The sequence below is a fragment of the Chelonoidis abingdonii genome, chromosome 6, assembly GCF_003597395.2.
Source record: "Chelonoidis abingdonii isolate Lonesome George chromosome 6, CheloAbing_2.0, whole genome shotgun sequence".
In the NCBI taxonomy this organism is placed as follows: Eukaryota; Metazoa; Chordata; order Testudines; family Testudinidae; genus Chelonoidis; species Chelonoidis abingdonii.
The window spans coordinates 95,897,595-95,912,901 of NC_133774.1; the positions used below are offsets into that span (position 1 = coordinate 95,897,595).

General features: G+C 41.3%; 1 protein-coding gene across 7 annotated transcripts in view; it reads right to left on the reverse strand.

Moving 5' to 3' along the window:
• The window catches only part of SMARCA2 (SWI/SNF related BAF chromatin remodeling complex subunit ATPase 2), a 188,923-nt gene that overhangs the window by 7,566 nt on the left and 166,050 nt on the right, over window positions 1–15,307 (reverse strand). For all 7 annotated transcript variants that reach the window (XM_032801831.2, XM_032801829.2, XM_075067264.1 and 4 more), the window contains 2 exons: window positions 2,534–2,639; window positions 1,351–1,452 (listed from right to left, as the gene is read on the reverse strand). In XM_032801831.2, the coding sequence (XP_032657722.1) occupies window positions 1,351–1,452; window positions 2,534–2,639 (208 nt within the window). The remainder of the gene's footprint in view (window positions 1–1,350; window positions 1,453–2,533; window positions 2,640–15,307) is intronic.

Consider the following 15,307-nt stretch of genomic DNA (forward strand, 5'->3'; position numbering starts at 1 on the left):
AATTGGTGGCCAGCAGCAGACACCAACTTGTACCCCATATTGTGCCTTATCTATTAGGACACCGATTCATAAGCATGCAAGATAATTTGCTTCTGAGTTGTCAGTGACTCTGAAACAGGTAATGCTATTTTGACACAATGCCCTTCTGTGTCCTTTTCTGCCCATTTGATCCTAAATAGGAAATAGTCAGTGATTACATTTCAGTCATGCAACTCTTGCTGCTAGTTTCAATAATACCAACTAGGTCAAATTTATGCTCACAAATGAGTAATTCCAATTCCCCTTGTCTCTTACCCAGGGCCCTACAGTCGGTGTATAGGCAATTAAATTTTTTCTTCTCTTCATGTCTCTTGGTGCCTGGATTACTTCTCTTCTCAAGATCTTGATTTTGCTGTAAATGAGTGTTCATCTGTTCCCACCTTTCACCCTCCCCCTTTGTTGTTTGTTTAATGCCCTCCTGACTAGTCTAGAAAGCCTTATCCCCTAGAAGATTTGGCCCTTATCGTTTTATAAGTGAATCTCACATAGACTTTCTGTATTCTTTCTACTAGGATCACCATTTACCTTTATGTCTTGCATTCATATGGCAGAACACAGACCTACGCATAAATCCATACCCAGCCAAATCCCGCATCCTACACCTGCCTGAGATGAGAGACCCATAGAATTGACATAAATGATCTGTTCTCTGGACTTTAGCAATTCAGGGGGGAATTCATTAATACCATCTTTCAAAATGGATGTCCTTCATCAACCAGCAATACCAGTAAGGGAATATCTACAAGCACAAATTTACTGCAATGTACAGAGACCACAAAGCACACATCTCCAATGGCACTAAGTGGCCATAAACTGGTTTTCCTCAGCATAAGATTCTTCACTGGAGGCGGGGGGGGGGGGGGGGGCGGGGGGGGGGGAAGATATAGTGCCAGCTGGCAATGAATCTGCTACTGCACCATTCCTCTGCATCCTTGCTGCACTCTGGTAATCCCAAGGTGATAAAAGGATCCCTAGGGACATAGTCATTTAGTGTAGATTAGAATAGGCCCGTGACTGTTCTAAACTATGCCAGGGACAGCACAGAACTGTACCCAGAATCAGGGAGCTACAACGAACTCCTTTGTGACCCTTTTCCTCCAGTTGTGTCGAGTGCATACTATATACAGAAGAGCATTTGGGCCTCTGTGTCTATCACAATTCAAACAGAATTTTAACAGAGGTTTTATACACCGAGTTATCACTGAGCAACAATAGAAATTCTATGATAAAGCACTAAAGACAATGGAAAATAAATGAAAAATACATGTATGCTTAATTTTAACACAAATGCATAAGTGGCTTCAATCAGACCTGCGATCCCTCCAAGTTGAATGTCTGAGCATTGTGACACAGCAACATGACATCTTTCTCCAAGTCACCAAGGCTTCGATACTTATGGTTACGAATTCTTTCCTGTTGTGTTTTTTAAAAAGGGGAAGAAAAAGAGACAAACAAAAGACAGGACAATTGGTTAATACTGTGTTGTAATCTTGAATACAAATATGAATGCATTAATATTAGAAATCCCTACTAAAAATGTCATAACTATGTGGAATGACAGATATTGCCTGATTTTATGTATTTATTTTTTAGAAAGAAATGTCTAAAACAGGGCACAGTTCTAAGTGTAAGGGCCAAAAGCAAAGTAAAGTTATTCAACTGCTGTGTGGAGCTGAAGGGACAAAAGCAGCAGAGACTTTGCACTGCTGTAAGAAGAGATTAATACCAGATATTTTCAGCTCACTAGGGAGATGGTAAATGGGGAGGGAATTTGTGGAAGTGCCAGGGGCATAGATACAGCATAAGGATACAACATGGATCCTCCTGGCCACAGAGGTTCATGGGTTGCATACACTATCTCCCCACATACCCAACAGTATCTGGATGTAGCCCAGCTACTCCAGAAGTTGATTCAGATTTAGGAGGATGATATTCTGGAAGGTTGCCAGTGTTCCAGAAGAAGAATAGAGATGGCTGAATGAGAAGGGATGCTGGCTGAGACTGCGAAGCTACAAGAAGCGGGATTATCAAAGAACCCTGAGAGGAGAGACTGTGAAACCCTAGGACAAAGGGTGATCTGAGGAATTGTTTTTGTCTGTAATAGGCTTACGTTTGGACAAATAAACCTACATATAGGAGACCAGGTTTATCGATGAGTGCTTGCTCATCTGAGGAGAAGCCCTGGTGCACCATGTATGATGGAGAACACAGACACCTCAATTGGCCTCTGAAACAAGTGTGAGGTGGATCTTTGGTGCCCAAGGAAGAGGGGGGAAACTGAGGAAGGGTGCTGCAGAGCAACCTTTGGCCACAAGGTTTTGGCTACTGTATTAGATGGCAATTCCGTGTTTAAAATCTAGGCTTCAGAACATATGCCAATTTGTAATGTCCAAAAAGGTCATAATTTGATGTCGATTAAATGGACAGCCCCAATATTTCTACATCCAGAAAGAAAAGGTATGAAGAAATGCCCACTCCCAATTAAGATGTCTACCTTTATTTTTTTGAAGTCCACTGGTTTCCTAATTAACTCATAATATTCTGGTAATTCCTTCCTAGACGGGAGCTGAATGAAGACTTCACTTAGCTGCCGTCCTGAACTGTTGAGAAAAACAAAGACACAATGCAGACAATTACTGTAGCTTTGTAGTGAAATAAAATGTACACAATAGCGATCACCAACCATAAAAAATAAGCACGCTTACTTTTCTTTCAAAGGATCAAGGATCAGTTCTGTTCAGAATAATCACCAAGTTCAATTATCACGGATTTGTGATTTGTTACTGTCCAATTTTTAAGTTCTCAGCCATTGTGACTTTACAATTACAAGAGTCCCTGCCCATTGTGATATTAGAGGTAACTCAACCAATAAACACTCTTACTCTACAGCTAATTAAACAATTTAATTTGCTGTACGAGGGAGACTGCACAGATGGTAGATTATTACTTGGCTCAACTGCCTCACCCATGCAACATAAAATATCCTAAACACATGTAGCCCTTCGCCATAGCACACACCCTTCATTCGCCACCCATGCAAATCAACACTATCTCCCAGCATCTCCCACCCTCACTCCTATTTTCCAGAAAGCCAGAAACCTTAGCAGCAAAGCTGCAAGTCATCACTACTATCTAGTAGTGCTTCTGTAGTTATCTGATAGTGAGGTCAGAGTGGAGCAGCTAGTCTCCATAGGACAGTCTCCTGCTAAACCTGTAGCTATATCCGTCAAACAAGTCCACTGCAAGTCATTCTTTCATGGACCTGGGGAAAGTGATCCAGGGAGGAGGATAGCTGGGGGAGGCGGGAGGAAATAGCAGGGCACTCTCCTCCTGTGATGCCCTGTAACCAATACAGATATATGAACAACTAGATATCCGTGTTCTTGGGGGTTAGAGGACAGAATCCGTTGGCTAGGGATCTCATGTTCTACGGGAATGATGAGGAGTAAACAGTTTCTCACCTCTGCTTACTTTTACCACATGGCCCCAGATTTCTTAATTACAGTTTGCTTTCCTCACACCCACTACTCTTGTGTTGTTGCACTGTGACACCCCTCCCCTTTTATATGCTGAATTTGATAGCGAGAAAAAAATAAGAGATATTCCAAGCACAGCTTCTTATACCATGGAAGAGAAAAGAGACCAAGACCAAGACTCCACCAAGTCTACTAGGAACTTTACCAAGTAGACCTAATTTACCTCAGAAGCACTTCGATACTACAATGACAGGCACTACAGAAAACCTTAAAATGGACAGACAGATAATTCTATTCTAAAGTCTTCTTTTGACTTTGGGAGAATAACACTTCCAACAGCTGCATGCTAAAGGGTACTAGTCTCACTGTGATACTTAAGATGGGAACTCACAGCTCCTAATACTGACCAGATAATGCATGCACCATCCCCAGAGAGTGATGGAACATGCTCTAGCCCAGCTGTATGGGGGTGCAGAAGGACATTCCCTGTAATGGCTGCTCCAGGCTGGATGCTGGAACTGAGAGCAGGGAGGCTGTCCCTTCTGTTCTCTCAATAACCTTCCTGCAGGCACCCAGGCAGCACAGAGAAGGCAGCTGTCTGATTCAAATGCAGAAGGGACAAAAGCTGGACCAGAGGGGAAAGAAAGGAGTAGATTGAGACAAGGAGTCTTGAGAGACTGGAAAGTGGATTGGTGGTGATGGTGGTGGGAGAATGGAAACTGCATCTGGGAGTTTGGGGTGTGGGAAAACTGACAGTAGCTGGGCAAGGAGATTGGAGCTGACATGGAAGGCAGACTGGTTCGGCAAGGAGGCTGGGCCTGGGAACTAGATGACTGGGAGGATGACAGACTGACAAGGAGCTGGAAATGGCTAGGCAGAGAGACTGGACAAGAAGCCAGGAAGAGGGAGGGGCAATGGGAGAGACAGATTTGATGGGGAGTGCAGGGAGGGACATTGGGAGCCAGCGTGGGGAAGGGGAAAGAGATTGGACAAGGTGCTTAGAGGAGGAACTAATACTGGCTGGGCAAAGAGACTGAGACAGGTTGGACAAGACAGGGCAAAAGGGGTCAAAGCTTGAGGAAGAATGGGCAGAAGAGTCTGTGCCCCCTAGAGCAGTGGTTGTCTGCGGACCGGTGCCGGTCCACGAGCGATCCGCTGCTGGTCCGTGGCGAGTTTCCTCATAAGAGTGTCGAATAGGATAATAGTATGGCACTGGTCCCTGGCATATTGGAAAAAAAAATTGCTGGTCCCCCACACATCAGATAGCTTGAGAAGCACTGTCCTAGAGCACACTCCCCTCCGGAGCCTAGAATGGAACCCAAGACTCCTGAGTCTCACCAGTCAGCTGCTGTGAGCATGTATTTGTGAACTCCACAGTCAAAGTGACTCATTCCCTCTGGAGCTGGTCCAAACAGAGAACGATAAACTACTATTGCTTTCAGCTACTCCATTAGCTCAAGTGGAGGACCTAAAGGTTCCAACCCTAGTGATGACCCACGGAGGTGTCATTATGATACCACATGATAGAATTTATATTGTTTCCAGTTTGTTTTTATACACCTAGATTACACACACACTAACTAAGAAATCTTTACAAGTGGCCACAAAAAGTGGATTCCTCATTTTTTGAGTGCTTGACTTAAAATCCTGGTGTCTAATTTACAAAAGTGCCAAGCACTAAAGCTGCAAATGAAATTAATAAGACTTGTGCTTTGAACATATAAAATGCTGTATAATGCTAAATCATGAAAAATCATGACCTAGTGCAGGGATCGTCAATTATTTTTTGTTAAGGTCCAAATTTCTTGGTCAAGGTATAATCAAAGTCCAGACTCCAGAGAAAATAATAATAATAAAATAGCAAAAATGATAATAAGTAAATAAAAAGATTTTAGGGCCCATTCAAAAGCATCTGGCAGTCCAGATTTGGCCGGCGGTCCGCCTACTGACTACCGCTGTCCTAGTGTCTCAAACTGAGCACCCCAGATTAGTACATACTTTTGACCTTAATCAGTCTGTGCCAAAAGTTCCCCACATGTAAAATGGGATAATGCCACTCTTCTCACAGAAGTGTTGTGAAAATCCATTATGTTTGTGAAGCACTAAGATACTACAGTGATGAGCAGCACAGAAAAGCTCATGAAGAAATTAAGAATTCTGTCTTCAAAGCAGGTTTTGAATAGAGTGCAGTAAATAAGGCCTAAGGCCAGACATTAAACAATGAGGATAAAAACAAAATACTGAATAGCTAGCTCATTAATTGAGCATTATCCATCTGGTGCGGAAGAAAAAAAATAGTATATGATTACATAATCAAAGACTATTATAATGCATATGCAAAAGGGGGCTGAATTAAAGTTGCACAGGCAGCCTTAATACTGGCGCACGCGCGTGTGTGTAAAATATATATATATATACTACACAGTAGGCTAATTTTCAGAGGATGCAACAAGTTGCTTGCAAAATGGCATGTACCCCAGATAAAAAGCAAACAAAAACCTGCAGTTATATGTACAAAATCACTTATTTTGTGTAAACAAGTGTGCGTTTTCATAAGCTAACAGATGAGTGCCATTTTACAGACATACTTGTTATATTCTTGTTTAAAAATCTAGCCTTTTCACTTAATTACTTACACAATACACATGGGGTAGGGGGACAGATTCCTTGTTACAAAATAGTGATAAAAAAATGAGTAGCTTTAGCATCAGATGCTATAGTTCACCACGACCACACAATTATATCATACAGGGAAACACAGCCTTTTAAAGTGATGAAAAAACCCAAACAGCTATTACTGCTAGCAAAGCATACCTGCTGTTCTGTCATTTAAAAGGTATGGCAAACCAAATTCACAACTCCTACCACTCCTCAAAACTGATATCCTGGATTAGCTCCTCAGAAGGAGTGAGTCTCACTGCTATGTTTGAAACTTTAGAAGCTTCGTACTTCAATAGAAAAAAGTCTTTGAGCAGAGGCAATGCAGTCCCAAGTTTAAAGTGAAACATCAAGCTGTTTTCATAGTGGGTTGGCCCCAACTGTACTTCAGATTCTGATAGCAATTAAAAACAATTTGTAATGATATCCTTTAAATATAAAGCAAAAAACTACTGAATAATCTGTGTTCTGTTCCCACTGTAAACCACTCAAGCTTCTCTCTCTTGCTACTGTACATAAGAAAAGCCCTTCCATGCCTGTATAGCTTGTGTGTGTCATGGCTACACAAGTATACTTCTACCCAGATATAACGCTGTCCTCGGGAGCCAAAAAATCTTACCGCGTTATAGGTGAAACCACATTGTATCAAACTTGCTTTGATTCACTGGAGTATGCAGCCCCGCCGCCATGGAGCACTGCTTTACCACGTTATATCCGAATTTGTCTTATATCGGGGTAGAGGTGTATATACACAGATAGCCTAATAGTCTCTAATTATGAAGCTAAACAGTAATAAACTAAAATCCAGTATTTTGAAAAACAAGCTGAGGTAGAATTTTATCTACGGCTTTGGTCATAGATTCTATTTATCAAGCTAGAAATGCAACACAAACAATGAATTCATTCCTTTGCAATTTGGCACAACTAATTACTGAAAATTATTTAAAGCTGTGAATAGGAAAAAGCATTAAGGATTGGAATATGCAGCAGATACAAAAGACTAACATCTGACTTAGTCTACCTTGATCAATGAGAGCACAGAATTTTACCATTTTTTACTGAACCTCCTCTCACAGAAGGATTCCATCTCCTATTCCCTTTGCGCATGTATATCCATACCATAAATGGACAGGGTTAGAATATATTACAAAACACTTCTTTTCTAGAGAAGTCTCAAATGTCTGTGCTGTGGGTATACTGGAAGATAATTGTTAATTACGAGTGCCAGACCCCTGTTTTAATCCATATCTCTCCACTTTTATAATTAAAAATAATAACCATGAAGGCTTCCACATAAAAAGCCTGCCCGCAGTAAATCACTCCTGGTTGCCTAGCAACTAGCAGGATACATGCTGAAGAGGAAGAGGGACCTGCATAAATTAACAGAATCGACTGTGACAGAAAGAGGAGTGATAGTTCACTACTACTGCATTAGGCCACCCATTTTTGTCCATGTGGACACGCATGCAGATATAGATCACAGATCATTAGAGAAGCAGTTCTCAGACTTCACTGAACCGCAGTCCCCTTCTGACAACAAACATTACTACATGACCCCAGGAGAGGGGACCAAAGCCTGAGCCCGCCCAAGCCCACCCACCCCTGGTGGGGAGCCCAAAGCTGAAGCCTAATGGATTCACCTCCGGGCGTGAGGGACTGTAACCTGAGCCCTGCTGCTCAGGGCTGAAGCCCTCGGGCTTTGATTTGGCCCTGTGTGGTGGGGCATGGTCTTGAGTCCCAGGCAATGGGGCTCAGGCTTTGGCTTCAGCCCTCGGTCTCACCAAGTCTAATGCCAGCCCTGGTGACTCCATTAAAATGGGATCGAGACCCACTTTGAGGTCCCAACCCACAGTTTGAGAATAAACTTTGGCTTAAAAAAAAAAAAAAGTCTTTCTCCTCACTGGTTGTTTTATTTCCATTTACCTTGGTAGGAGACTAACCTCCCTTCATTTTTTAAATTGATTGGAGAGGTGTTTGTATGTTTATGTTTGCAGAGTTACATCAAGGAAGAATTCGGTCCTATTTGTACGCATATATTGTGCCAGTTTATTTCTCTTGGCAGTACAGGGTCAAAAGGAACAGGCATCTCCCTTCATTGACATGAGAGCTAGAAATAGTAAGGTATTGACCTATCAAACTCCTCATCATTTCAGATATTTGAAGTTGAGGAAACCAGATAGGAAAACAAAAAAGTTGAAACTGCTCATATTTCTTTGAAGAATTTCACACATTGTGACAGAACAGGACAACAATGACATTCTATTCATAGTTGGCAGAATGAGGAGTCCTGAATACTTGCATTGTACCCTGGAAGACCTCAACATGCAGCACAACGTGCTAATTACAGTTCCCTTTCAAGTGTAGCTCTGCTTACAGAGAAACTGTCCTTATAAAAATAATACTTCATGGTAAGAGTGCTCCTCCGTATTTTATAAACTCCATGCATTAGTCCACAGAAACAGACAGACGATGCATTTTTGTGAAATATGTTTTAATTATTTCCTTACAGACTCTGACTTTGCCAATAAACAGTGTGCTTTCATCTATTACCGAATCAGGAAATACAATTTCTATTAATTTCCATTGTTGTTATTTGAATATTTGGACCACAATCTTGGTCAGAGGAACAGACAAAGTGGTTTGTGCTGTATATTTAAAGACTTCAGAATCCAGCATGGCTGATTCTGATTGGCTGTTCACATTGCAAAACAGTTATATAACTCACTCAAACACACGTAATTCAAGAAAACTCCTTAAGCGACTTGCATAAAGTCTTTCAGTTTAAATACAAAAAGTTTCTTCTCTCCCTAAACTGAGTCCTGCTAAAACTGGTGTGCTAAAAGCACTAGCAAATATTTTAAATTTTTTAAAATAAAAAGTGGCAGTGTTAAAATGTTTACCAGGTACCAAACATAGAAAGACTCCCCAGCACAAGCAGGAACCATGGGTAGCGTGTAGAGACCCTACCTTCCGACTTTCAGATCAGTCTTGGTAAATCTGGTTAACAACCCTCTGCTGAAAGAAGAAAGCACTACGAAACTGCCAGCTACAGCCCTGCACTCACTTCTACCTGAACCGCACAGGCAGATCATCAACCACAGGAGCCCACCACTTTATACAATGGACGTGCACTGTAGCAAGCCCTGGTAAGAGTCCATCCCTATTTTCTATGAATCTTCTCCTTCTCTGACATGCTAACACACAGTTTCTGTCCCATCACTAAGTGAACAAAACATCTTGAATACAATCTGACAAAAGCAGAAGAAACAAAACAACTAATGTCCTTAGCAAACCCCTCCAAAAGTTAATTTGTCTGTAACATGAGCCTGTAAAAGGGCCTGTTTTTCTTCAAGGACAGTCAATGTCAATAACAAGCTCATCATTATAATGTAAAATAACAGCCCAGGGCAGAGTTTCAGATTCTCGTATTTTTTGTTTGTTAACACACAGAATTCTGCAACCTTTGCCACTGGCAAAGCAATGTAAGAAAAAAGGGAGAGAAATTGCTCTGAAGCTGTAGTTACTTCTTGGTGACAACACATTTGCGAGATTTTATACAGACTTCCCGTAATGGATCGCCACTTCAGGCACACATGCAAGTTACATAAGCTAGGAACAGACGTGACCAACTCTTAACCACTCAAGGCAGTTAGTGTGGCAATGAGTTGAAACATTTATTTTTCATTTCTGAAGATCATGGTTTAACTCTTGTTTTAGATAGCTGGTAAAAAGAAAACTGTAGAGATGAATTAAGAAAATAATAATAGTTATAAATAGCAATGATAGGGATAGCCTACTTTCCATTCACCTATATCACATTTCTACATAATTCAGCAAAACTGTCAGTCTTCATTCAGGCAGGGTCATTGCTGGAACAGGAGAGTGTTCCAGCCTGATAGCACCTGTCCTGGGATATGAGGTCCTCATTTGCAAAAGTTTTAACAGACATGATGAAAAAATTATTTTCTCATTAATACCAGTGTAAATATGGAATATCTCAGCTGTTACAGTTGTCCTACTAAGAGGTAACTAGTACAACAAAGCAGAATTCCCCCTCACACACTTTAAAAAAAACAAACAAAACACTCTCTCTGTAACACTAAAAACTAAACATCTTAAACACATAATTCTTCATCAAAAGATAGATTAGCTCAAGGATCAGCCTTTCAAAGGTATATAAGTAACAAGTGGCAAAGAGAATGAGGCCTAAGTGAAAAAGGTTTGCCTAATGGCCCATTGCTTGAAAAATCCACTTGCCCATAGCAAGTTGAAAACTTCCCTTGGTGAGTGTCATCCACTTTAGAGAACACTTTCAATTAAAAATAAAAAAATAAATAAATCTTCTAGCCCTTATGGTTGCAAAGAAAAAAACATTTCAAATGTGAAAAGAGCAGAAATCGGTGCACTGCAATTGTTCCACATCTGCAGACAGACAGCACCAATGCCTGTGCTGCTGTTCAGAGTCCTGCCAAGCTTCAACAGATGAAAAAAGACAGTTACCTTTTCCATAACTGGTGTTCTTCAAGATGTGTTGCTCATGTCTATTCCACAATAGGTGTGCGTGCTCGTCACATGCACCAGTGCTGGAAGTTTTTCCCCTAGCAGTACCCGTAGGGGAGCGCCCTAGCGATCCCTGGAGTGCGCCTCCATGGCACGGCATAAGGGGCGCTGCACGCTCCCCCCATCCTAAGTTCCTCTTGCCAAACAACTCTGATAGAGGGGAAGGAGGAAGGGATGTAGAATAGACATGAGCAATATATCTCCAAGAACACCAGTTACAGAAAAGGTAACTGTCTTTTCTTCTTCGAGTGATTGCTCATGTGTATTCCACAATAGGTGATTCTGAGCTATATCTGTTTGGGGTAGGAAGGAGTTCACGAACTCTCGGGACGGAGAACGGCCATGCCAAACCCGGCGTTCTCCCTGGTCTGAGAGACAATTGCATAATATCAGGTGAACGTGTGAACTGAAGACCACATGGCAGCCCTGCAAATGTCCTGAATGGGGATATGGGCCAAAAAGGCAGCCGACGAGGCCTGTGCCCTAGTCGAGTGCGCCCTCACAATTGGTGGCAGGGGGATTCCCACCAGGTCATAACAGGTATGGATGCATGAGGTGATCCAGTTGAAGAGCCGTCGAGTGGAGATCGGCTGACCTTTCATGTACTCGGCTGAGGCGATGAACAGTTGCGAGGACTTTCTGAACGGCTTAGTCCGCTCCAAGTAAAAAGCCTGAGCACATCCAACATGTATGAAAGACCGTGTACTGAGGCTCAGAGGTTAGGGCCCTGAGTTCTGATACCCACCTAACTGATGTGATCACAACCAGGAAGGCCACCTTCCACAAGAGATCTGACCAAGAGCATGTGGCTACCGGCTCAAATGGGGGCCCTGCGAGATGAGCCAACACCAGGTTTAGGTCCCACTGTGGGACTGGGGGCCTAACATGTTTATCATAGATTCCCATAAAGCGTGTTCAGAAGTGATTTCTCAGTAACCTATAAATATTTTTAGTTGTTCCTTCAATCTGTTCCCAATCAAATAAAGGCACTAGTCTTCAGTGACAACTATGTCCATGCAGAGTTTCCAACTTGAACTGTAATTTGCCATTGTAGTGTTAAAAAAGGGGGATGGGAGTTGGGAACGTACCTTTCTTACTTCACAGTCCTTCAAAAAACAGCAGAAACAAATTTGCTCAAACTTAACTCCACTGACTTCAGTGCAGTTATACAAGCTGAAATTTGACTCTCACATGTGCACACACAAGCACAGGACAACTCAAATATGACATTTCTGTAACAATGCCAATTTTAAGAAATAATAATATTCTGTGTGTATGGCTGTGATGGGAAGGAAGAGATATACAAATTCTTAAAGCAAGAACACCACAAAGAAAAACAAAAGCTACCTCACAGTTCATTTCTGTTTATGCCAGCTGGACTCAGACTGGCTTCATATATTCAAAATACAACTATACAATATATTAGGGGGCTTGTATTCAAAGGCTTCAAAATTACCCAGAGCACTTCTAGCCTCCTATTACATCTTTAGCAAGCTCCACTGGATAAGAGATCTGTTTTTTAATACTCTGTCAGGGGACCAATAACATTATTAGAATTTTATTACGGATAAAGCCAGAGGGGAGTATTTGTGCACTACTCACATCACTCATCATTGTAATTAAGATGTTCAAATTCTCAATCCTGCTACTCTTATTTTGGTTTGGCAGAACGTACAGTGAAGGCAGTTGCCATTGATTCACTTCTGGGATGATATAGTTCATGGCAACTGGAAGCCATTTATATCCAAAGGGAATAATAATTAGAGATTTTAAATCCTGCATCCACAGTGAAGAACATGGGGCTTAGTGGGTCTGAGCACAAACGTTGAGAACACATACCTGAAAATGTCGGTTGCTTACATGATCCATAACTGTATTGTTCAGTATCTGCCAATATTTTTCTAACAATTTTAAAGTTCAGATTACTTCAAATGGGAAACTATTTTAGATGATAAATACTGCAATCTGTTACAGTACAGCCTTACTTACATAGAGGATTTGTGAGACATGCAGTTCCCTTTGAAAAAACAGGGTTTCTGATAAGCTGGTAATGGTTAGAAAACCCAGAACTCAATGGACACGCATGCTCAACAGATAGCTGTATAAAGGTGCTAGTTGCAACTCAATCCCTGTGAAGGCATTAGGCAAAACTTGACAGCACTCTCGTCCAAGAGTCTAAAATCTGTATATTTATACAGCCCCTATAACACAACTGGGATTTATTGGGTATTGGTTGCAGTTAACTTAGTGAGGGTGCATGTAATGGGACATGGAAATTATGATAACCTGTGTATTCTCTGGTGTCACTTTTCTTCCTTAGCGCTGCTCCCTATTGTCTATGTAGTTAAACCAACACTGAAGATGAAAACAGCAGCTCATTTTAGGGAGCATGGGGTGCTTAAAGAGGCACAGAAAGGGAAAAGCAAGTAAGCTAAAGCAACTGATATCTAGTTGCTTTGTAATTCATCTGAGGCTGGATCCCAGCTTTTTCACCCCAAACCCATTAATCGAAGAAAAGACTCTTGGATTATCTTGCGTAGTTAGGTTGCTGCCTGCTCTGGTTAGTTCCGGCTTAAGTGCCATGACTAGGCTTGGATAACGTAAAATAATTTATAGACATCCTTAACAGAAGCTAAAGTACAAAACAGGTTTACTGTGTTGAAATTTTTCCAGTTTTTCTAAATCAAAGAATTCATGCTAACATTTGCCTACGACTTCCACTAAACACTTTGTGTGTTTTGTTATGTAGCAATAGCTAAAATAAAAAACAAAAACAAAACATCAAAATGATGTCACCAGGACCTTGAAACAGGAGATGGTGGGATGCTTCTGTCCCTGTACTCCTTCTCTTGGCAATAACGAATTGTTACTCTACATTCTAGATGTGAGAAGGGTTTTGTACATCTATCTCAAAAAATCCTATAGGTCCTGATCATTTCTTATGCCTCAAGAGAAACCCAAAAGGGGGGATACACCTATATTGCTAGGTGGGTAAAGGAGTACATTAGTGAGGCTTAACAATTAAACCATTCCCTTAGCCATCAGGGCCCCGGCCCATATTACCAGAGCAACAGCGACATCATGGGCAGAAAGGAGATGAACATCCCCACTGGACATTTGCATGGTAGCAAGCTCAGTCTCCCTGTTTACTGTGCAAGTCTCTCAAGATACCTTAGTGAAGAAGGCTCTGTACGCACTCAAATGAATTGTTTTACCACCCTCCAAAATGCCTCTCAGGGCCTGCTGTGTTAAGTCTGGGATAAGTTTTGCTTTGAGATATCCTAGGTACTGACCTTAAGAAGGTGTATAATAAGAGAAAAGGGAATTTATCACAGATTTAATTTCTCCTAGTCCTTACCAAATCATCTTAGACAAACATCTGAGTAAGGAGGTTGTGAATCACACAACTGCTCCTCACCTGTAGGTTTTCTATTTCTTTCAACCCTCACTTAACCTGTCCTTTTGACTGTCTAGCTTTTAGGACATTTGAACAAGCAGGCAAACATCATAGGTGGTGGTTCCAAAACAAGGTAGGGGGGGAAAAGGCATGCTGCCTTCAATTTCAAAAAGAGGAATATGGCAGAGCAACAAACAAACAAACAAAAAACCCCCCAGAAAACCCAACTACAACTAAATCCTAAAATAAATGGCCCAAAGAATAGGAACTGTGTTTACCAAGCGATGAAATGAGAAGTTGATGATACTGCAAATAATGGAGAGCAGCTTAAAAAAAACCAAACTGATATTTAAATAGCATTTGATAGTGTCTCTTTATTACTGTGGTACCTCTAAGGTGTCACAAGTACTCCTGTTATTTTTGCATTATACACTGCAACTGGCTATTGTCCAGCTTAAAGAATTGCATTTATTTCCAATTAAGCTCTGCTAACAGCTAAATCTCTTCCCACAAATAGAAAGGTTGGAGAATGCATTCCCTGCAAGAATGGATGGCTGAAAGTAGAAAATTATGAAGACTGCATTTGGTTTGAAGCATAGCAGGCCAAAGGGCACCATTAAGTATTTATAATAGGTGAAGTAAGGGAAGTGACAAAAGAAATTACAGGTGCGTGAATGGTATAATTTATGTTAGTATTTCCATTCTATAATCCTCTCACAAAACAGGTTTACAGAACTCAGCCAGAAAAACAGTTCTAGGCTAGAAATTGGAATTGGCTGGCCAGTTATTAGTCCATGTGTTATTTAAAAAATAAATCACTTTTATAAAATACCACCCACTCCTTCAAGGAGTTATTGCATTGTGAAGCCTGGAAGAGCATAAGGATATCATTTGAAGTAAACATACTAATGTCTATTCACAATGCCAGCCACAGGTTAATATTGCCTTTCTCCAAATCTGGTAGGTATATATGCAAAGGTTGGGAATCAGGGAAGGAATCTCAGAAGCCAGTTAATGTAGAGAGCAATAGTTGAAATGGAAAGTATTCTCAGGAAGTCACAGGTTTATCCTCTCAGTGCATATGCCCGACTGTTACAAATACACTAAAGAAAGATGTATGTGTGGATAAAGCAGAAAACTGACCCTCCCCCGCTTCACTGCCCCACCCCCGTGTACA